This window comes from Cryptotermes secundus, unplaced genomic scaffold (assembly GCF_002891405.2).
Source record: "Cryptotermes secundus unplaced genomic scaffold, Csec_1.0 scaffold154, whole genome shotgun sequence".
Classification (NCBI taxonomy): domain Eukaryota; kingdom Metazoa; phylum Arthropoda; class Insecta; order Blattodea; family Kalotermitidae; genus Cryptotermes; species Cryptotermes secundus.
Window position 1 is genome coordinate 167,231 of NW_019727787.1, and position 25,026 is coordinate 192,256.

At 39.6% G+C, this 25,026-nt stretch overlaps 1 protein-coding gene across 2 annotated transcripts in view; it reads right to left on the minus strand.

The window, feature by feature from the left end:
• Nucleotides 1–25,026, minus strand: part of LOC111864943 (pentatricopeptide repeat-containing protein 1, mitochondrial) — an 83,347-nt gene that overhangs the window by 30,182 nt on the left and 28,139 nt on the right. For both annotated transcript variants that reach the window (XM_023852580.2, XM_033751629.1), the window contains exons 8-9: nucleotides 12,949–13,072; nucleotides 12,258–12,362 (exon numbers count right to left, since the gene is read on the minus strand). In XM_023852580.2, coding sequence (XP_023708348.1) covers nucleotides 12,258–12,362; nucleotides 12,949–13,072 — 229 coding nt within the window. The remainder of the gene's footprint in view (nucleotides 1–12,257; nucleotides 12,363–12,948; nucleotides 13,073–25,026) is intronic.

Below are 25,026 nucleotides of genomic sequence, written 5' to 3' on the forward strand. Positions count from 1 at the left end.
GGAGGGGGAGGGGAGCGCTGACTCACCCGCCGCGTCACTGCTGGTGTGTGGGGGGGGGGCTCGGCTTGGCGCAACATGTCACACTATATATATATCAAGGACTTTGTTGTTTTTTGTCCTACCTCAGTTCAGTTATTCAGTATAGAGGGGGTGGATTTCCCCATTCACCGCGACTTAACAGTCTATTGTACATCCCCTTTTTAATTTCTACTGTCTCCATACCCTACCGATACTGGTGCCCGCTATCTCCTCTTTCTGCCAGCAAGGTCAGCCCTCTACTGGCAGTACTACCTGATAACTGTCCCCTTTCTGCCAGCGAGGTCGGCCCTCTACTGGCATTGGTACCCGATAACTTCCCCATCTACCAGAGGCATTGGAAACTACTTGGGCGGGAAACATTTTGCCTAATTTTGCTCAGAGGTCTCCTAGAGACAAGAGGATCTTTTACGTGCCATAAATCTACAACACGGGGCCCACGGCTTGAAGTCCCTCCCGGAGGACTCATTCCCTGAATTTCTCCGCCCTTAAAAATTCCACGACCTCTGCCGGGTTTGAACCCGGATACCTTGAGTCATGAGGTGGGAACGTTACCCCTAGACTACGGAGGCCGCTTTCGTCCTACCTTGTTGACATCCTATGTTTGTTCGTAGCGTGCTGTGTTGTTTTTACTGTTCTGGTGGTGTACTGTGTAGCACAAATTTGTGACATTAATGTGCGTGTGTTCTGATGTTGTATTATGAGGTCGAACATGTTACGTTGGTTATTATTTTCCCTTGTGTTTTTGTTCTTCTATTAATTTATTGAGCTTATTAAAATGATATATATGGAAATCTTCTTCTATATTGTCAGGTGTTGGGTGTATGATGCGACAGACAACTTCACGCTGTATTGAATGTAGCGAATTAATTCCACATTCGCTCTTACACTTATACAATTCACAATTTCCCAACTACTGCCATCGGCAGTATTATAATTACATCTCCTGCTGGAGTCACTGCCATTCACTACATACAACTCGACTCATAACTCAGTACTCACTCTGGCAAATGCTAAACTGAAACTGACTGGTTAATCGTTACTCACCAGTAACTCACTCAATCCTTACTACTGAATAGTGTTGCCTGCTCCTTATTTAGCCTTGGCACGGACAACACAGAAAACAGTTACGTGACAAATACCGCTGTTGCATGACGCCATATTTACAGGTTGCCTAGGAACACTGTCAAGAGTTGTTTACTGCTGTGTAGTAACCACGATATCCCATGTTACGGCCTGACACAATTGCTCTTCTGTTACGTCACCACAGTAGGTGATGGAATGTTTACCGAGTGTTGCATAATAATGGAAGGGGTGGGGGTATGTGACGGCACTCGCGAGACTGCAGAGGTCACGTGACCCCTACTTCCCATTGCACCATCCAATTCACAATATTCATGATGCCTCATTCTATGGCCTTCTCAATCATTTCCAGTGATTACTGTCATCTGTTCATACTGGTGATGTTTATTTAGTATATGTTGGGTGAATGCTGATTCATCTTTATTTAGTCCTATGTTTCTTATGTGTTCTTTATACCTTGTTGTTAGATTTCTACCAGTTTGGCCGATGTATACTTTTTGGCAGCTTTGGCATGTCATTTTACATATCCCACTTAGTTCATAGGGGTTTATTTCTCATTTTTCATCTATTAATTTACCTATTGTGAGGGTTGTTTTGAAGGCTATTTTTTGTTAGTGTTTTTGAATAATATTCTGATTTTTTATATGTGGTTTCCTGTATAAGTATAAGTGACCCATTTTTGTTCTTTTCTGTCTTTATTATTGGATTTACTTTTCTTTTGTTTAAGTTTGTTATATAGTTGTATGATGTCTTCCTTTTTATAGCCATCATTTAGCGCTATATTAATAATAGTATTCAGCTCTTTATTTTTAGCATTTTCCTCGAGGGTTAGTGTGAGAAGTCTCTGCATCCAGTTTTTATATGTCACTAATTTTTGTTCCCTGGGGTGGCATGATTTATTATTTATTGTTGTCTGTTGTTTTGGGTTTTCTATATATTTCCATTTTTATTTGTTCGTGTATATTAAATAGGTTTAAGTCCAGGTAGGTTATTTGGTTGTTTACTTCCTCATTTATTGTGAACTGCAAGTTTTTTGCTGTTCATTAAAGTGTTCGAGGAGGCATTGTGGGGTTATTTTTGTCTCATTATATACAGGGCTACCATAAATGATTCATTTTTAAAACGCTATATTTTCCAAAGTATTACACATACAAATGTGATTGATATATAAAAAGAACCGTAAACTCACCAAGTTTGTATTGTGTGCACCAGTTGGCAGCATGAGTTCAGTGCCTTTACAAAATGGCGACAAAGCAAGAAAAAGAGTTTTTGTTTGTTGGAATATGCGAGATGTTCGTTTGTTATAACAGTGCAACGCGCATTCAAAAGAGAGTACAGAAAAGAACCGCCACATAAACAAAGCATTTTGCGGTGGTATTGGCAATGTTCGTCGCTACCTAAACAATGAACTTTGGCATCGCTGGATTGGGCATGTTGGTGAGGATGACGTGGCTCTGTTCACTTGGCCCCCCAGATCACCTGATCTCGACTACCGCCTGGATGTGTCGTGTGACCCAAGGGGCACACATAGAACATTTGTAGAGTGTGAAGAAAACTTGGTGAGCTTACAGTTCTTTTTATATATCAATCATATTTGTACGTGCAATGCTTTGGAAAACATAGCGTTTTAAAAACGAATAATTCATTTATAGTAGCCCTGTATTATGAAGCTATCATCTACGTATCTATTATGGTATGTAATTTTCTTGTCTTCCAGCAGATGCTTTATTCTGTTTTGTTCTAGATGTTGTAGGAAGATTTATGCCATTGTACTTGATAGGGGTGAGCCCATGGCTACACCAGATCTTGGTTTGTAGAATTTTCGTTTCATTGAAAATAGTTTTGGTTCATTATCATTCTAAGTATGAACATGATTTCTTTTATAATGTTTTTGTCTGTATGATTATCCTTGAGTAGTTTATTAGTCACGAGAAGGGTGTTGTTGATTGGGATATTAACATAGAGGTCCTTAATATCCGTTGTTGGTAGTTTATGATCTGGATTTAGTTTTAGTTTTCTTATATTTTCTGCAAATCTGGCGTAGCCATGGGCTCACCCCGATCAAGTACAATGGCATAAATCTTCCTACAACATCTAGAACAAAACAGAATAAAACATCTGCTGGAAGACAAGAAAATTACATACTATAATAGATATGTAGTTAAAAACCAGGACGATGGATAGAGTCCAAAAACCCAACATATCAGTATAATAGATATGTAGATGATATCTTCATAATATATAATCAGACAAAAATAACCCCACAATGCCTCCTCAAACACTTCAATGAACAGCAAAAATACTTGCAATTCACAAATAAAAATGTAAATGTTGGTTTGTTAGCCCTCGAAGATCTCCGAAAGTTCTTCACCGGTTGCTTTGAAATTTTGATACGCTGCATTCGAACATGCGCATGTTTTTATATACCTATTATATAGATGTCACACCTGTGACAGGTAAAAACATGCATCTTTTGAAAACCGGAATTGGAATTTGGAATTCAGAAGTCACCCCTATGGAAATGCTAGAACAGACCGTTGCATAGGAAGTAAAAATAGCGATACTGTATTGAATCTCCATAGTTACGATGAATACACGAAGTGTTCCCACAGAGATAACACAATAACAATGGGTCATTGCGTAGGAATAGTGGAATCAACAAAGCAGCACATGGCTGAAGATATTTTCCGTCAAACACGCAAGGAAAATTCCAATATGAACATGGATTTCACAGCAGAAATCTTCAACAAAGCGTTGATAATGATTGAAGATTTGTGCTTAGAAATCGCGAACAAAGTTCTCAATCAATTGGGAATGCCATCACCGAATCGATCTGCTGCTGCTTCGTTCAATGTAGAATTGCATCATGAACAAAATTACAACATGGGTGATCTTTTGTCGTATGTGCAATCAAATATTCCTAAGCTAACGCTTCAGCAAAAAAGGCATTTACGATCAAATAATGCAACCTGTCAATAACGGGGTTGCAGAATTCTTCTTCTTAGATGCACCAGGAGGAACTGGTAAAACGTTCCTAATTAGATTGATTCTGGCAGCAATTCAATCCCAATATGACATAGCCTTAGCTCGTGCGTCGTCTGGAGTAGCTGCGACATTGCTACCGGGTGGAAGAACTGCTCATTCCGCTTTGAAATTGCCATTGAACATGCAATTCATTAAAACTCCCATGTGCAACATTTCCAAAGGATCAGGCATGGGAAGGGTATTGCAGAAATGCAAACAAAGGGAACAAAAATTAGCGACATATAAAAACTGGATGCAGAGACTTCTCACACTAACCCTCGATGAAAATGCTAAATATAAAGAGCTAAATACTATTATCAATATAGCTCTAAATAATGACTATAAAAAGGAAGACATCATACACCTATATAACAAACTTAAACAAAAGAAAAGTAAATCAAATAATAATAACGGAAAAGAACAAAAATGGGTCACTTATACTTATACAGGAAACTACATATGAATAATCACAAAATTATTCAAAAACACTAACATAAAGATACCCTTCAAAACAACCCTCACAATAGGTCAATTAATAAATGAAAAATAAACCCCTATAAACTAAGTGGGATCTACAAAATGACATGCCAAAGCTGCCAAAAAGTATACATCGGCCAAACTGGTAGAAATCTAACAACAAGGTATAAAGAACACATAAGAAACATAAGACTAAATAAAGATGAATCAGCATTCACCCAGCATATACTAAATAAACAACACTAGTATGGACCGATGACAATAATCATGGAAATGATTCAGAAAGGCATAAAAGGAGGCATAAGGAATATAAAAGAATATTTCCATATATATCATTTTAATAAGTTCAATAAATTAATAGTAGAACAAAAACACACAAAGGAAAGTAATAACCAACGTAGCATGTTCATCCTCATAATACAACATCAGAACACGCCCACATTAACATCACAAACTCAGGTAGTATAAATTGCGGGACACAGTAAAAACAACACAGCACACTACGAACAAACATAGGATGACAACAAGGTAGGACGAAAAACAACAAACTCCTTAATATATTGTAACGGCCGGATGATAGTCACTGAGAAAAGTAGCCGAAACAAGAGATGCTGCAAGAGCAGCCTCCAAAGAAAAGGAACGGGGATACACCGTTAGGCTATTCGGGATGAACAGCCTTAAGGAGAGAGCAGTGTGACATGTTGCGCAACGGAGGACCCCTACCTCCCCAGCGGCACGTGGCGGTAACGTAGCGCTCCTTCCCCCTCTCCATGGTGACGTAACGCGCAATGTGCGGTGACGTAAAACGGCACGAGGTATCAGCGTTGCTAGGCTATACGCAAACACGGTGACGCGGCACCACTTCCTACTGCGATGTGGTCGGTAACAGGTAACAGCGTGGCTACGTAACAGGCCCACACAGCCCCTATATAAGAGAGCTGCGCTGCCTGAGTTGTTAGTTGTAACGTAGCAGTCACCGAGTTGAGTTGTAATGTGGCTACAGCAGAGTTAAGTACTAGACGAGCGAGTGTGTTATCAACAGTTCTCCAGTCAGCCGACTGTAGTTGGAGTATAGCAGCCATTGCGGAAAGAAGAACCAGACGTGTGTCTAATTGTGTAATTGGGAGCATGTGATACAGTGATACATAGCTCCCCTACTGTAAACGTGTGGACTACTGAAGGCAGAGTGAACTGATTTGCGCATAGGGTTATAAATCGTGAAACCCCGCAACAGTGTGATCAGATTATTGCAATTAGGGTTATAAAATGTGAAACCCCGCAACTGTGTTATAAATAATTGCAGCCGTTACTTGTAGGTTGTTGAATAAACCATTAACAATCCGAACGGCGTCTTCAGTAACGCAACACGTTACAATATCTATATAAATAAAAATGTAAATGTTCGTTTGTTCAAAGTCTTAAATCCCCGAAAGTTCTTCACCGATTGCATTGAATTTTGACACAACGCAGCATTCAAATACGCGTGTTTTTATATACCTATTACATAGATGTCACACCTGTGACAGGTAAAAACATGTCACATGTTCGGAATCCAGGAGTCACTTCCATAGTAACGCTAGAACAGACCATTGCATAGGTAGCGACAATAGCGGTATTGTAGCCCCAACAGTTGGCCGTTGCCTAGGAAGTAACAATAGCGATACAGTAATCCCAATAGTGCGCCACTGTGTCGAGAACATTGAATCTCCACGGTTACGACGAATACATGGAGCGTTCTCACAGAGACAATGCAATAACAATTGGTCGTTGCGTAGGAATCGCGTAATCGACAAAGCAGCGTTTCCCGGGTGATAGACAACAGAAGGCATTGTATAGCAACCACCCAGGTATAAATAGCCCAGCTTCGACAAGGAGCAGTCAGTCTGAAATTAACTGCCGAAGAAGTTAGTCTGGTATTGTGAGATGCAGCTGTAAATGATGGTAATACAACTAACGTTGGAAGACTAACCATTTTGCCATCTTCATACACAGGCAGTCCACGTCATATGCATGAGTATGCTCAAGATGCAATTGCGTATGTTCGTCACTACGGGGGTTCAGACCTATACATTACATTCACATGCAATCCAGCTTGGGACGATACACAACACCTCTTATTTCCTGGACAATCGCCGGTGGATAGGCATGACATCACAGCACGTGTTTTCAGACAGAAGCTGAAATAGCTGATGGATTTCACAGTAAAACATGAAGTGTTTGGGTCTGTGCACTGCTGGATTTACTTAGTGGAATGGCAAAAAAGAGGATTGCCACACGCACATATACTAATCTGGCTCTATAACAAAATCACTTCAAACGAAATTGACGATGTAATATGCGCTGAAATACCCGATGCCAACGTCGGTAAGGATTTGCATGAAGGAAAATTCCAATATGAATGTGGATTTCACAGCAGAAATCTACAATGAAGCGTAGATAATGATTGAAGATTTGTGCTTAGAAATCGTGAACAAAGTTCTCAATCAATTGGGAATGCCATCACCAAATCGATCTGCTGCTGCTTCGTTCAATGTAGAATTGCGTCGTGAACAAAATTACAACATGGGTGATCTTTTGTCATATGTGCAATCAAATATTCCTAAGCTAACACTTCAGCAAAAAGGCATTTACGAATAAATAATGCAACCTGTCAATAACAGGGTTGCAGAATTCTTCTCCTTAGATGCGCCAGGAAGAACTGGTAAAACGTTCCTAATTAGATTGATTCTGGCAGCAATTCGATCCCAAAATGACATAGCCTTAGCTCTTGCCTCATCCAGAATAGCTGCGACATTGCTACCAGGTGGAAGAACTGCTCATTCCACTTTGAAATTGCCACTGAACATGAAATTCGTTGAAACTCCCACGTGCAACATTTCCAAAGCATCAGGCATGGGAAAGGTATTGCAGAAATGCAAACTTATTGTTTGGGATGAATGCACAATGGCGCACAAAAAATTGCTTGAGGCTCTTCATCGATCATTGCAAGATTTGTGTGGAAACATCAGACCATTTGGGAACACATTAATATTGCTTGCAGGAGATTTCAGGCAAACATTACCTGTAATTCCTCGATCGACACCAGCGGACGAAATAAATGCTTGCCTGAAATACTCTACTTTGTGGCGACACATAAAGACATTAAAATTAACTACAAATATGTGTGTCCAGCTGCAAAACGATCGATCAGGTGAGATATTCTCACATCAATTGCTGGTAACTGGGAACAGAAAGGTGCCGGTTGATCTGACCTCAGGACGAATTTCATTGCCTCATAACTTCTGCAATTTAGTGATGTCAAAAGAAGAATTGGTTGAAAAAGTATTTCCCAATATTCAAACCAATTATAAGAATCACGATTGGCTGAGTGAACGAGCTATTCTTGCGGCCAAGAACAAAGACGTCTACGAACTTAACAGTATCATTCAGTCTAACATTCAATGCGAGGCAGTCACATACAAGTCCGTCGACACTGTTGTGGAAGCAGATGAAGGGTTAATTATCCAACAGAATTTTGAATTCACTCGATCTGTCAGGGATGCCACCGCACGTGCTGCAATTGAAAATAGGCGTGCCAATTATCATGTTGCGAAATATCAACCAGCCAAAGCTTTGCAGCGGCTTGCAGTATAAAAATTATTGAGCAACGTCGTAGAAGCAACAATCTTGACAGGACCTGAAGATGTCCTCATTCCTTGCATTCCTATGATTCCAACGGATGTGCCATTTCAATTTAAGAGATTGCAATTCCAAATTCGATTGGCGTTTGCATTCACCATCATCAAAGCTCAGGGCCAATCTTTAGAATTGTGCGGTTTAGATCTAGACACGGGTTGCTTCTCACATGGACAGTTATATGTTGCGTGTTCTAGAGTCGGCAAACCAGACAATCTCTATATCTGCACAGATAATGGAACAACAAAAAATATTGTATACCCACAAGCATTGTGAAATTAAACATATTAGAAAGGTGCGCTTTCTCTTTTCTTTCTTTTCCATTTAACCAGACTGAGCCATAGCAACACGTGGCCGGGTACCGCTAGTATAAATATTGTAGCGTGTCTCGAGTTCGAATCTTGTTTGTCGCGTGTGTAAGTTCAAATCCCACTTCTGACACCACTGTAGCATGTTTTGTGTGTGTCACGCTGCAAATAAATTCAAGTGGGTCTCGAATTCCGTAGAATCTTTATTGTTCTTCACCTACACACTCACGCTTTACAATTGTCATCACTTGCAGTATTACAATCACTGCTTACAATACCTTGGCGGCACTGGACTCTCTTCTTCGAAGGCTGGATGAAGACTCTCTTCTTCAGAGGCTGGATAAAGACTGACTTCTTAGACGGCTGGATGAAGACTCAATTCTTAGATGGCTGGGCAAAGACTGACTTCTTCAAAGGCTGGATCAAGACTCACTTCTTCGAAGGCTGGATCAAGACTGACTGTGCGAATGCATTCAACCCCGCTATATAACCTCGGTCGCTGCTATGCAACGAACCCTCTGTTATAACCATGGAGACTCCTGTTAGAACTACAATGGAGCGATTGTTGTTTCCTATGCAACAGTCTATTCTAGAGTTTCCATAGAAGTGACTCTTCTGGATTCCTGACACGTTACATTGCTCCCTTCTAAAGGTTGTTCGTCCCCGAACAGCCTAAAGGTTCTACCTCGGTTTCGATTCCGCGGTGTTCTGCTGGCAACGTCTGCATTCGGCCTTGGTGTCCCTTGTGCGTCTTATTGCGCCGTTCATTTTGTCGCATCTGCCCCTCTCTTCAGTTGTGCTCATCCCGAGCACTCCCGTGGTCCAGAATTTGTTGGCCGCCTTGTTTCACATTCATTCGTTCTCCATTCATCCTTGTCGGGGAGGCCGGTACTTCTACTTTACCGGTTCCTCCCATAAGGGTCGTTTCCCTTTTTCCGTTTTGGAGGGGGTCGACCCCTCCACAGTGTCCAGTGTCTCGTTTTCGGTAACTTGCTGGAAAGTCTCACTGCTAACTTTACAAGTTTTAACCCGATGATCTTCCTGAGCGTCCGGCTGGCTGTCCTCTCGTTTTTTGGATGCAGCCGCTGTCTTGTGTATGCGTTTTTTACTCTAGTGTTGCCCTCCGGTTCCACCTGAAGTCTTCGCCATTTAGGGGCTTCCCTTGCAACTTTGTTCCTAGTTGGGTTGATCCCCATGATGTGTCCCCTACGTCATGCTACTTTTGTACGGAGGGACATCCTGTTGTCTATTGGCATTCTCCGTGCCACTTTCTCTTGGCGTCTTGTCTCTTGGGCGACGGCCAATTCCTTCTGGGGTTCACAAATTACCCGCGTTGAATCCTTTGCTTTCTGGCGGCGGCGCTCCGTGGCCAGTTTCCGGTCCCTACGCCTCTCCTTCGGTTCTCCGACCGGTATTCTCGGGGCGTCTACTACAGGGACTTCTTCTCTCTGCGTCGCCTCAGGTTTCATGTTCACTGAAACTGGCTCCACTACATCTTGGCAGGCTGTCATCTCTTCCTGCCAGACGTTCATATCTGCTTTCAACTTCTTGGCTTGCATGGCGGCCATTTCTTCTCGCCATGCTTTCCGCTCAGCCATAATTTCTTTCAGCATTTCAAGTATTAGCTGAATGTCTTGCTCCTCCATTTTCTTTTTTCTTTTCGTAAATTCAATACTTCTTCCTAAATCAAGGCGTGTTTAAGTTTGTAAACCCACTTCTGACACCAGTGTAGCATGTTTTGTGTGCATCACGCTACAAATAAATTCAAGTGGGTCTCGAATTCCGTAGAACCTTTATTGTTCTTCACCTACACACTCACACGCTTTACGATTGTCATCACTTGCAGTATTACAATGACTGCTTACAATACCTCGGCGGCACTGGACTCTCTTCTTCGAAGGCTGGATGAAGACTCTCTTCTTCGGAGGCTGGATAAAGACTGACTTCTTAGACGGCTGGATGAAGACTACTTAGATGGCTGGGCAAAGACTGACTTCTTCGAAGGCTGGATCAAGACTCACTGTGCGAATGCATTCAACCCCGCTATATAACCTCGGTCGCTGCTATGCAACGAACCCTCTGCTATAACCATGGAGACTCCTGTTAGAACTACAATGGAGCGATTGTTGTTTCCTATGCAACGGTTTATTCTAGCATTTCCATAGAAGTGACTCTTCTGGATTCCCGACACGTTACAATATATATATAAAATAGAATTTTTAAAATAATACAATACCCATAATATATTTGCAGAACTACCTTCCCAACAAAGACAGGCAGCACAAGTTTGGCCCCATCAAGAAAAGTGAAAGGACAAGGGACACGAACCTATTCGGTTAAAGAATTGTAACTTAAATAACAAAAAGTTTTTAAAAAAATTTTAATGCTTCAAGGACAGTTGCTAGTTGTAAGAAATTTGGATTTTGAATAAAGTGTATGTTACAAATACAGTAAAACTTGGTTATAGCAACATCGGTTTCTGCGACACCTTGTCTATTGCGTCAAATATTCAATGGTACGAAATAATTCCTCATAAAGCAACTGTTTTTATACCTTGCTTAGTACGACATGCACAAATGCATCAACCTCGTATGTAACGTCATTTTCATTCCTGAATTTCTCTGATATCGTGGGAAAGTTCGATGTGTCTGCCCACCCTCACTTTCTCTACTTGCTGACGTGACTGTCCTGGAAGAATACGACCGCGGGCTGTAAGAGGAGCGTGGGTTTTATGCGAAAACAAGGGTGTGGGGTGGGACTGCGTGAATAGTGCAAGAGGACGCGGCAGGTTGTTAACTGCATTCCTTTCCTAGAATCTCGTCTAACAGGACCTCACATTGTCTACTTACCCTATAGTGTTCCTGCCTAAACCCAGAGAAGTGCAGTAGCGAAACATGGCAATGAAAAGGAAAGTTTTAAGCATTGAAGAGAAAGTTACAGTGATTCGTGAAATATTGTGTGTATTGTCAGTGAAAAGCGCTGTAATATGTCTTTGATATTACACATTTGGGCAATTCCACGTTAATGTTACGTTAGTCTGTACTTAACTATGTATTTCACTTAAAAATGCAACATTTTTAACTCGGTTTTTGGTAGATTTTTATGTGACTAACATAAGGCTACTGTGGAAGTGCCCATTTCGGTTACAACGACATTCGTTTATAACGACACTATTTTTAGGTCCCTTTGATGACGTTATAACCAAGTTCTACTGTATTGTATATTTATGTGTTTTAAAAATCAAAGCACCCAATGTAATACTAGCTTCTAAAAGTATTGATGTTCCGTCTGATGATGGTCTATAGGGACCGAAACATGTTAGGGCGCTAAGAAGTGTAGTAGAAGCTTCAACAGTCACACTGGACAGAATTGTTTTATCATTTATAATATTGTTAGTGTGACGGACCAGAATGAAACAAATCAAATTCCCCAACCATAGTAACACAAAAATTTTGAGTATCCTCCTTATTTTCTACAATGAAAAATTGATAACTACAAATTAATACTAGAGGGAAAGCAGTGGTTACCACTGAGCAAATAATAATGGAATATTTGTAGGACTAGAAATCTGTGCAGCAGGAGAGTAGAATTTATGAGTTCTGCTTGTAACTCACAGTAAGTTCAACAACAGTTAATTTTCTGACACACACTTACATGTGCATTCTTATAGTCAAACCTCATGCTCCGTTTCTTTATTAACATGTTATAAAAATCTATGTCCGGACGAACATCGGCTTTCTCCATGGCCAACAGCAGGGCCTGCAAATACAGAAGAAAAACCAACCTTTAACACCTTGAGAGGTAACTTTATTGCACATGGTACTTAGTGGTTAACCATGTGCTATCAGACAACATGTGTGACAAAAGTAACATAATATTACACATCTGTACCCTTGTTCTATGGACAAATGGGAGGATAGTGCATCCTCAGAGAAACTGGGTGACTGAATTGAGGTGTGCAAGTCAGAGTAGTGTCCAGTGGTGGGTTTTGTAAACATGGCGACAATTCTTTTAAATTTGCACTCTAGCTGAACAACTACAAAACAGAGAAGGCAGAAGAACAGTGTTTAAGGTACAGACTGAAATGGCTTAAAGGCACAGAGATGAGCTGAAAGTGAGCAAGAGATGGAGGAAAAAATTAAATAGTACAGAAGAATGGATATCTGCCATAAAGGAGGCTTAGATTCTTAGAGGACCATAGGGCTAAGGAGAAATTAAGAATAACTACTAACTGTTCAACCAGTATGATGTACGAGAAAAAATATCACTAATTTTTACAATACTTCTGGTGATGTGGGCAGTTATCGACAGATATTTGTAATAATATATGTGAATTGCTGGTTACCTGTTCTGCTGACTTAGTAGATGGAATGGTGTCCAGAAGCTGGGTGAAGGTTCTGATGTCAGGTTTCACTCCATATTTATTCATTTGTTCAAGTAATCCAGAACAGCCACCCACAAGAATTAATCTGTGACAAGGTATGCAAAATTTGGTCATAATTTAAATATTTTATAGTGTTACATCCCATACAAGCAAAAATTTAAACAGTCCCTGTAGACTGTCAACATAATCTCTATTTCTGTATGACACAGTTAGTTCAACAATATATTTTGGCATCTATCAACAGGCAGGAATTATACATGCAGACACTAAAACACATGAGCATAGTATAACTGATAACTGATTTTATATAAAAAGTAAAAAAAGTAAAGCTATCCCTGTACCAGGCTGTGAAGGCCCATTGGGTTGTGAGACGTTGAGGGTCCCACATTATCTAGACAATCGGCTCAAAGATAGCGGTAAGGTTGTCAGCCTCACGCGCCGGCTGCGCTTTACTCCCCAGGAAAATAATTTAATTAATTCCTGGTACTCATTTCTGTTAGAGGCTGAGTGAACTCCAGATATATTTTTCAATATTCACAAGAAATACTTCTAATGTTTTCACTTTTATTCAGATGCAAGACACACCCAACTTGAAACATGTGTTAAAAATAATTTTGATCAAATTATACTCTACTTATAGCTTTAATCTTTAGTGTACAGTATTTAAATTTACTTGTGCATACTCTCACCAGAAGCTTTTAACACTGAAAATATTATGTGAGGGTGCAAATGGATGAAGCCGTGACACTGAGCGTGACACTTGTGCAACCTCTTACATAACCACTTATAACTCAAGACGTATGGCGTACCTTATATTAAAAGTTATATGTAAATGAAAAAATAAAGACTGATCTACCCCAAAATGATGTTTACTTTATTTGCAAAATAAAATTTTGCATTGTGTAAACAATTACCCAAAACATACAATAATTTTCCCAATTTTACAGACTTTCAACCGCCTGCTATTTTCAGTGTTAATTCTGGAACCACTGTTCTCCATCATTTTTAATTTTAAATTCTCAATTGTGTCATAATAAAATTTGTATTTACTACACTTCTAAGCTAGTTACTTCAAATAAAGACTAGACTCTTAACAAAAATTAATTTACTTATGTAAGAAAATTTAAAAAAAAATTGCCTTTATGTATACAGTAATGTTTATGTTCCTGTGCAATTACTTTGATGTATTATCAGATTTTTTCAGCTCTTTCATTGGTGATTATTGAGAAATGTGTGCCCCTATTTAGAACAGAATAGTATATGACAACTACACTTAATCTGTGATACTATTCACTCTGTGATGAGAACAGCTGTGTTTGTGAAAGTTCTGAGATCTATCAGTGTTGTGCTTCATGCTACATAAATATGTGAGCTCTGCAATTGCATGCTATTGTTAGATTCAATAACTATTAACTATATCTAAATTCCCTAAATTGAGACTGAACCATTAAATAAATATTGTGACATGTTGCGCAAAGCCGAGCCCCCCCCCACACCAGCAGTGACGTGGCGGGTGAGTCAGCGCTCCCCTCCCACCCCTCACCGGTAACGTAACGCTCGCGTAATAGGCGAGTAATCACCCCGCATCCTGGCAGCTATGCGCGGTGACGTCACGAGCGGAGCCGAAGAGAGCCGAGCGGAGCCGAAGATAGCCGAGCCCCGTAACCGGGTAACTATGCAAGGCGAATCAACAGCGGTGACGTAACAGGATGACGTGGCACTCATTACGCAACAAGCAAGCACTGCAGCTATATAAGTGAGCTGCACAGTGGCTGCGAGTCAGTTATAAAGTAACAATCGCGGAGTTGAAACATAGCAGCCTGCGAGTGTGCGATAACTAAGAAGTCAGCGAGCGGAAGACTTATTGTGTGCTTTCCAGACATAGTGATTGCTGTAGTACGGTTATACTCGGAGTGTGTATTTCAGGGAGACTTGTATAGCTCCCACGTTATTAGTACGTGAAGACAAGTGAAGATCGTGTTAAGAGACTTTGTTGTAGGGTTTGTAAAGTGTGGAAACCTGTGATATTGTGATAATTAATTGTAGCCGTTATTTGCAGATTGTTAAATAAACCCAATTAACCATCTCTACGGCGTCTTCAGTAACGTAAACACGTTACAATATTATATTAATGAGTAGTAAGGTCAATCAAGTGCAACATTTTAACACTTAATAAAGCCTTTATATGTCATGGCCACTATTGGCAATAATCTGAAGGTACAGCCAACATTACAAAGGAAACACTTTAAATGTATGATAAACACATGCTGGAAAGAAACTCCTACAATTAGAAATCAAGATAGATTAAAATACTAATGTAATTAAAACAAGTTAATTTAAAAATGATAGACAATATCAGTAATTCATTAAATGTTTGTATTGTATGAGTATGTGAGTCTGGTAATGTCCATATATATTTGCAGATGAATATACTGCCAACAAGCCCCAATGGTGTCTCTACTTTGACGTAGTGGAGGGGCTTGCGTGGTCAAATGACCCTGAGAGCTATGTCGGCGGTAGCACAGCTACTGGTAGGGCCACCCACGTCAGACACGTCGAAGGGGATCACCCAGACTAAAAGTGATACCCTGGTCGTCCAAGTTGGGGGCTGGCCAAGAGGCTGACAACCTCTCACCGTAAAAAAAATACAAATGTCTTAAAACCTGGAATCAAGCCTCGGAAACCTCAACAGAATGGAAGACGACAACTGGCAAAGAATATGGACTACTCTCTAGCTATATGGAATGTGAAGACCGTAAACAAACTGGGTGCCATGAAATCGTTACTAGAACAGATAGATAAGTACAATATGAAAATCACAGTCATACAGGAAAAAGATGGCTGGGCAAAGGAATCATGGACTTAAAGAAACATACTATATGTTACAGTGGTAAAGCAGAAGGCAATAAGGAATTTGGTGTAGCCTTTGTAATAGAACGAGAATTTAAAAGAAAAATAATAGACTTGAAACCAATAAGTGAAAGAATTTGCACTTGAGAATTAGAATGAAATTTTTCAATATGACGTTCATGAACGTGCACGCACCTACAGAAGAAAAAGAAGAGGAGCTCAAAGACAATTTTTATCAACAAATGGAAGAGACATATGATTCAGTACCAAGTAATGACATAAAGGTTATTTTAGGGAATCTTAATGCCAACATAGGTAAAGAGAAGGAATACAGAGGAGTAATTGGGACAGAAAGTTTACATGATACAACCAACCACAATGGAATAAAATTAATAGATTTTGTAGAAAGTAAGAACTTGATCATCAGCTCTACATACTTCCCGCACAAAAATATACATAAAAGAACATGGGTAGCACCAGATGGGGTAACCTTCAATCAAATAGATCATTTCCTCATAGAGAAGCAATTTGCGACAAATATCCTGGATGTAAGAACATTAAGAGGGGCCAACAGTGATAGTGATCATTACTTAGTACAGGTTAAATATAGATGCAAAATAAGCTGTCAAAAATCCAAGCAGTATGAGAAATGTAAGAAATTTAATATTGACAAGATTACGGAGAGTGATAAAGAGAGAAGCATTTCAAAATGAAATTAAAGAAATTTATGACAATAGAGCAAATAAAGAAGTAACGGTAGAAGGGATATGGGTAGATTTTAAAACTGCAGTAATTACAGAAGCCGAGAGGACTCCGGGATATCAAGAGAAACAGAATAATAGAGAATGATTCGACAAGGAATGTAGGGAGAGTATAACCCTCAAGAGTAAAAAATTTATGGAAAGACCAACAAGAGCAAGAAATGAGGCATATAAAGAAGAAGGAAAGAGGCAAGATTTACAGGAAAAAGAAATGGGCCTTTCTAAATGAGCAATTACTGCAAATGGAAGAAGACTTCAAAAATAACAAAACAAAAATGCCTTTGGTCAAATCAAATATAGTATGAAAGAAGGTTTCAAACCAAAAACAGAATTTATCCAAGACAAAAAAGGGCTTCTAATAAATAATAAAACAGGGATTATGAATACATGGAAAGAATATTTTGAACAATTATTAAATCAAAATCAGAATATGGAAGATAATGAGGACAATGAAGAAGAAAATACAGACGATGGCGAAGGGGAAGAGATAATAGAGCTCCCAACAAAGGAAGAGGTAGAAAAAGCATTAAATGAGCAAAAAATAAATAAAACACCAGGAGGAGATAACATACGAGCAGAATTATTGAAGGCAGGACAAGAAGGAATAACAGTACTCCACAGAATTATAAATAAAGTGTGGGAAGAAGAAAAGATACCAGAAGATTGGAAAGAGCACTTTAAGTCCCATATTTAAGAAAGGGGATAAATTAACATGTAGTAACTATACAGGTATATCATTACTACTGACAGCATATAAAATTTTAACAAGGATACTAAAAAAGAGACTGGATATATAGGAAAAATAATAGAAGAATATCAATCAGGATTTCGACCCAATAGGTCAACAATAGACAATTTATTCACCCTGAGACAAATAACGGAGAAATGCTGGGAATTTAATACAGATATTTACCTATGCTTCATAGATTTGAAACAAGCATATGATACAATAAATAATAAGGAAGAAATTAAGGATGCTTATGTCCACTTTTGGTATTCCAACAAAACTAAGTAGAATAATTAACTTAACCATGACAGAAACAATCAATCGAGTTGAAATACAGAATCAGTTAACAGAAGGCTTTAAGACAAATCAAGGTTTAAAACAGGGAGATAGTTTGGCACTATCACTATTTAATTTGGTATTGGAATATATAGTGAGGAAATGTAATGTAGACTCAAGGAACACAATAGCGTACAAATGAACGCAAATAATGGCGTATGCAGAATATATTATTATAGTACTGAGATCCCTAATAGCAATGCAGGAGACATATAAAGAAATAAAAACCATAGCAAAAACAACTGGCTTAGAGGTGAATGTAAATAAAACTAAAATGCTGATACACTCCAGAAGGAATCCAAGGCAAACTGGAGAAATTAACATGCAAGGGGACGGAATAAAATAGTTGAAGACGTCATATATTTAGGATCAAAATTCCACAAAGATGGAGAGGAAAATAGAGAAATAAAAAGAAAAATAAGACTATCGAATAATGCATATTTCTCGTTACTATCAGTTTTTAGATCAAAGGATATACACCGAGCGATTAAAACAAAAATATATAAAACAATAAGACCAGTGCTTTATTATGGATGTGAGGGTTGGACGCTAAACAAGAAAGAGGAATCGGTCATCAATTCATTTGAGAGGAAAATCCTAAGACGAATTTATGGACAAATAAGAGAATGGGATATGGAGAATAAAATATAATAAAGAGTTACACAAATTATATGAGGAGCCAGAGATCTCAGTGACGATAAAGCTTAAAAGATTGCAACGGGCTGGGCATGTACAGAGAATGGATAAGGAGCGTATCCCAAAGAAAATATTATACAGTACAATAGGTGGTAGGAGAAGCGCTGGAAAACCAAGAACTAGCTGGATTGATGCGGTGGAAGAAGATGCCAAGAAATTAATGGGTGTAAGGAATTGGAAGAGAGCAGCACAGGACTGAGAGGAATGGAGGGGCTTGATAAGGGAGGCCAAGGCCAGACATTGGGCTGCTGCACCATAGAAGAAGAAGAATACTGCCAACAATGCAAGATATTTCATATACCAAGGGTAAGAAGATATGGCTATCACCAGATTTCCTATAATAAGAACTTTTAATTAACTGTATTGATATTGCCTATTTTATAATTTAAATTATTTTAATCTATCTTAATTTCTAATGGTAAAAATCCTTAATAACAATGTCTTTATCATACATGTAAAATGTTTTCATTGTAGTGCTGGCTTTGCCATATGATGATTAAGAACAATGATAACTTTATAAGAAGCTATTCTTAATGCATATTTTGACATGAAGACAGTACAGTTTAACAAGAGAGACAAATGGTTTCTGTGGCAATAAACATACACATAGCAGGAGAATAACTGTTCAAAACAATGTCTTCTATTCAGTCCATCCCAACTGCTGTGTAGTGAGAATAAAACAGACAACTTAGTCAGTCAAGAGTTTGAGGAAATTTGGAGCCATGGGTTAGGTATGAGACAGTTGTCAGCTGATGACATAAGAAGAGGATACTGTTCTGATGTGCTACCAGGCAACCACTAGAGAAGACTTAGTGCATGCTAGAGAGAATTGTAGCGTGAATAAGTACTAGTGCTAATTTTTTGTAGTTAAAATTATAAGCACCCAATAAATCCAATTACCAATCCAACCGCCCTATCTGGTCACTAAATACATGGCAATATGTATCAGGTCAAAATTCCATTCAAAGTTAGAAAAGTCCTTGGAAAACTTTTCTTGAAAACACGGAAATTTCAGGTCTCACACTTGGGAAATTTAGAGAGCATTTTGAAATTGCTTTCTTACACATTACATAAAATAATTTTTTAATATAAAAATACATCGACAATATCATCAGATGGGTAGAATGAAATTTTGCAACAAACAAATGCGAAAATATGCAGGAATATCTAACAAGCTAGTCACGAGACCATAAGAGAACAATGAGATGAATCGTTACTACTGTGGTAACGATGAATGGTATTAGGAAAAAGATCATGAAGAATCGGGTTAGTGTCATGTCTACTGCAAATCCACCTCAAACTCACTGCATAAGACAAACTGTGATATATGGAACATGTTAACCCTTTCAACTCTTTATGGTGACACCTCCATAATATTCTAACGGCTTGTATGCCAACATACTGTTGAACAGTCATTTACTGTGATTTCTTGCAACTTATTGAACAAACATTCAACTCAAGATCATGACTTCTCCCAAACACCTATAATATTTGGTTTCAAATGGAAACCATCTACAATGAGCCGATGTTTTTGCAACTTAGTGTTTTCTTCAGCGAAAGGGATAAATAAGCATTAGCATATGGGTTTGGCTAGTGTAAAAATTTGAAATATATTATTGGTGTAGAAAGGATTAACTGAGTCTTGCAAAAAGCACATGTTGTGTTGGATATCTGAGAAATGGTTCAAGCAAATAAAGTTTAACATAGTGTCGCCTATCCTGGTATCGCAACAAGTAATTAATGGGTCCTCTCGACTGATGAATCAATTTACTGGACAATCACCAGGCAGATCTACAAACACTTCAAAAGGTTACTGGAACAACAACACATAGTCATCAACACTTCCTCTCTTAGATGCTCCAATCATGAATCTGGTGAGCAGGTCTATACCTGATCTCCTCTCTTCTGTCTTGTTCTAGGACTGGGCTTCTACTACTTGGCAGAACTCTCCTGTATCTAATCTCTTTCTCTTCTCTATTGTGTATTCTGTACTCTATCTCTCCCTGTGGTCGGTTTTAGTTGAATCACATAGAGATCACCATCTTCAAGGATTCCTACTTCACATATGTGTCTTTTGTTGGCGTGCAAACAACTTTTACCTATCTGTTGTAATGGAAATGTTTCTGTATGTGTTACCTAGGAATCAATATCTCTGCCATAACCTCAGAAATGGGTTTTAAGAAGCTGTGGGATAGAAATGAATTTAAATGTCACATTGCTCCCTCCTCAAGACTGTTCATCCAGAATAGCCTAACAGTATATCACCTTTCTTTCCTTCCGAGGGCTGTGTTTGCAACATCTGTGATCAGTCTCACTTTCCTTCCTGTGGCTTGGTTTTTCTCTTTTTCCCCTTCTTCTTGCAGTGTTCTCTCTTCCACCACTACCATTGCTCCCTCCTTAAGTGCAATCATCCTGAGCGGCACCCTGATAAGGTTACGGTCAATCAAGTTGCCCAAACATCAACTTCTTTCTGTCTATCTAGAGTGGTTGGTGCTGCCACATTACCGGCACCTCTTATACCAAATATGTGAGTGGGTTCTTCAACCATTTCGGAGGTGACCGACCCCTTCAAAATATCCAGTTCTTGATTGGTAGCAGTGCAACAGCAGATCTGGCAATTTGCTTTACAATCTCATTCCTATGTTGCTGTTGCGCCTGCTGTCTCCTACTGAGCATCTGTACTTTGAGGGTTCCTCATACCATGTTATCACTAGTCTGGTTTTTCCTGACATTTCCCTTTCACCATGCCACTTTTGCATGGTGGGTTGTTCCTCTGTGGGCAGCAGCCAATTTCCTTTGGGATCTGTCCTTCACCTGGCAGTGCTCTGCAGCCAGATTCCAGCCCCTCTGCCAATTCTTCCATCCTTCAACCAGTTTCACTATGGCACCTTTCTTTGGGACCTCCCAATGTTCCATTTTGGACTCCACTTCCCCATCCATGGTCTTGAAATCTATGGCTTCCACCTTTCCAAGACAGGATATCATCCTTTCATGATGGGCACTTAACATGGTCATCATTTCCTGTCAGTTTTCATGTCAGCCTCTATTCTGGAGACTATAGGACCTATCTGCCTCTCCATCATTTCTTTCATTTGTCTTGACCAGCCAACAGGTGTTCTATCATCTATTATATTGCAATTTTCACAGGATAACATTGTAATTACACAATTTAGTCTTTAATCTAATAATTTGATTGATCCATACCAGTTACTTCTGACACCAGATGTCACGTGTCCTGACGACGCGACAATTAATTAATGGGTTCTACTGACTGATGAATCGATATGTTGCTTAATCACCAAGTGGACCTACGTGGTGCGTTCAAGTTCTAAGGTCTCCGATTTTTTTTCTCACACAATAATCATACAAAAAATTTGAAATTTCTGTCACTTTTCAATGTAATCTCCCTGCAGCTGTACACATTTTTCACAACATCGATGTCATTATTCCATGACCGCTACGAACGCTGATGCAATAGCGGCAAGACCGGTGAATGTGCAACCATGGAGAGCGTCTTCCATCGTTGGGAAAAGCCAAAAATCGCTAGGAGCCATGTCAGATGAGTAGGGATCATGAGAAACAACTTCAAGGTTGTTTTCATCAAGAAACTGCCGCATCACATATGCCTGATGCTCTGGTGCATTGTCCTGATTAAAGAGCACATGTGCAGCCTCTTCCGGCCGTTTTTCTCGCAGTGCTGGAAGGAGCTTGTTCTTCAAAACATCTTGGTAGGGTGCACCTGTCACCGTAGTGCCCTTTGGAATGCAATGAGTAAGGATTATGCCATCACTGTCCCAAAACACAGCCACCATCATTTTTTCAGCACTGACGCTTACCCGAAATTTTTTGGTGGTGGTGAATCTGTGTGCTTCCATTGTGCTGACTGGCGCTTCATTTCAGGATTGAAAAATGGCATCCATGCCTCATACATTGTCACAGTTGATGAAAAGAAAGTCCCATTCATGCCTTCATCACGTGTCAACATCGCCTGGCAAATTGCCATGCACACAGCCTTGTGGCTGTCCGCCAGCATTTGTGGTACCCACCTGGAGGACACTTTCAGCATTTGCAGGTCTTCATGCAGGATTGTGTGCACAGATCCCATGGAAATGCCAACTTTGGAGGCAATGTTTTCCACACTCAATCGGCGATCCTCCAGAACAACTTTCTCAACTCGCTCGACCATGTTGTCAGACCGGCTGGTGCAAGGCCAAGCTTGTTTTGGTTCATTGTCACACGACGTTCGGCCTTCTTTGAACTGTCACACCCACGAATGCACATTTTTCACATTCATGAGACCATCACCACATGTCTCACTCAACTGGCGATGAATTTAAATGGGTGTCACACCACACAAGTGGAGAAAACGAAAGATTACTCGCTGTTCTTGTAACAAAAACGTCGCCATTTTAGGTATCAAAATCACTCCTCACTTTCGCCACCACCACTAGAGTTCTGTCTGCCGTACAGTGCTGCCATTTCTGTCACACATTCACAAAGAGTGCACATGTATTTTAAACTAAACTGCATGTGTCCACCTGCTCCCAGTTCTGAAAAAAAAAAAATCGGAGACCTTAGAACTTGAACGCCCCTCGTACATACACTTCACAAGGTTACTGGAACAATAACACATATGTGTTAAGTAAAGTCTTCAACACTTCCACTCTTAGATGTTCCTTTTACATATTTCATGAGGTCTATACCTGTTCTTCCCTCTTCTGTCTTGTTCTCAGACTAGGCTTCTACTACTTGGTAGTACTCTCCAGTATCTAATCTCTTCTGTATTATATATTCTGTAGTCTATCTCTCCCTGAAGTAGGTTTTGGTCAAACCGTATAGAGATCATTGATCTCCAAGAGTTCCTACTTCACATATCTGCCTTCCATTGCTGTGTGAACAACTTTAACCTATCTACTGTGGCAAAAATGTTTTTGTGTGTTGCCTAGGAATCAATGTCTCTGCCATAACCTCAGAGATGTGTTTCAACAAGCCGTTACCTAGTAATGGATTTACATGTCACAATAGCTAAATACTGACTGAATTATTCATGACCAAAATGCAGGGCAAAATCATGACATAAAGATAGGAAATAGATGTTTTGAAAATGTGGCACAATTCAGATATTTGGGAACAACGATAACAGACCAAAATCTGATTCAGGAGGAAATTAACACTTCGCAGACTGGTGATTTAAATATTTAAATCACCCTGGGGACCGGCATTTTTAAACGTACTACCCTAACTTCTGCACTGTTCACTTTAAAAATTAATATAAAATCTCCTAATTAATTTCTTGAACTAATTTTTTTGGAGAACATTTATCAATGCTCCTAGAAGTCCTTGAGGGTGTGATATTTCTGGAAACTTTACACTTTGTGAAGTGGCATTACACAGAACTTGCAAATGTAGACATATTCCTTTTTTTTGTGAACTGTGCAAACACGGCATTGCCTAGAAGTATTCTTCCCCTTGGAATGTTCACTCTTCACAATTTTCACTAAGATATTTTTCCGCATATCACTCAAGAGTCGCCCTGGGGGGTCCACATGAGGCCTTCATGGGGTGGGAGTTCATGGGACCAGTTGTATTAAGTCTTTGTGTGACCCTGGTTCTGCCGCCACTATCTGGACTGTAGCCCAGGCCTTTGCCACATTCATCAGAAATGCTCTGTATTTAAATTTTTGAATCAGGGTTTAGATTTTTTTTTATTTGTTGCTGTCCCCGCAATGTTACTACTCACAATGTTATTACCCGCATTATCGTCGTAGCTACTGTCACTTTTACTGTCTGTGGCCACAATTCTTTGTTGTCCCCCATCACTGTTGCTGTCTGAATGACAATTAATCCATTACTACGCGCCTCACAAGGCAGGTCAGCTAGGTCATCGGAGGAGAACTTGTCCTTGATCCATTCTCCCCACTAGCTACTGGCTGATACACACAGCTTGAAGAAGGCAAAGCATTTTCCTTTATAGTCGGTTAAGTAAACAGCGAGGTCAAGTTACTGACTGCTAACTAAACACTCCAGAGTCTTATCATGCATCTGCAGGCGGTTGCGTGCAATGTAGGTGGCACCAGAGCGATGTATAGTGTGTTGCAACTTATCATGTTCTAAAAGCCTGTTAACACGCGAACGGTCCGCCATGTTTAAAAGCAAAAAACCTCTTAAAGGGTGTGCGGTCCGCAAAGTGTTAAAGAGGCGACTGAACTCAGGTAATGCTTGCTACCATTCAGTCCAGAACCTTATGTCTTCTCATCTGTTGTCCAAAAACATATACATTATACATATTGTATATATATATTATATATACATACAATTGGAAAGACTGGTGATTTTAAATTTTAAACTACGGGCAGTGTAGCAGCTACGTAAGAATACACACCTGATGATGGCCATTTAGGGCCGAAACATGTAGCGTGGAGGAAGGGAAGAAGAAAGAACTACAATTAAATTGTTGCACTCAAGACGGAGTTTGTCTCATATATATTGTGTGAGTGTAACAGGATGCTTAAGTATAATAAAGTATAATATTGTAAAAATTAGAATATACAAAACTATAATTTTGCCTGTGGTTCTGTATGGGTGTGAAACATGGTCTCTGACATTAACCTTTAACGTACGGACTTTTAAATTGCCTGCAGCTCCCTACGGCCGGAATTTAAATGGCCC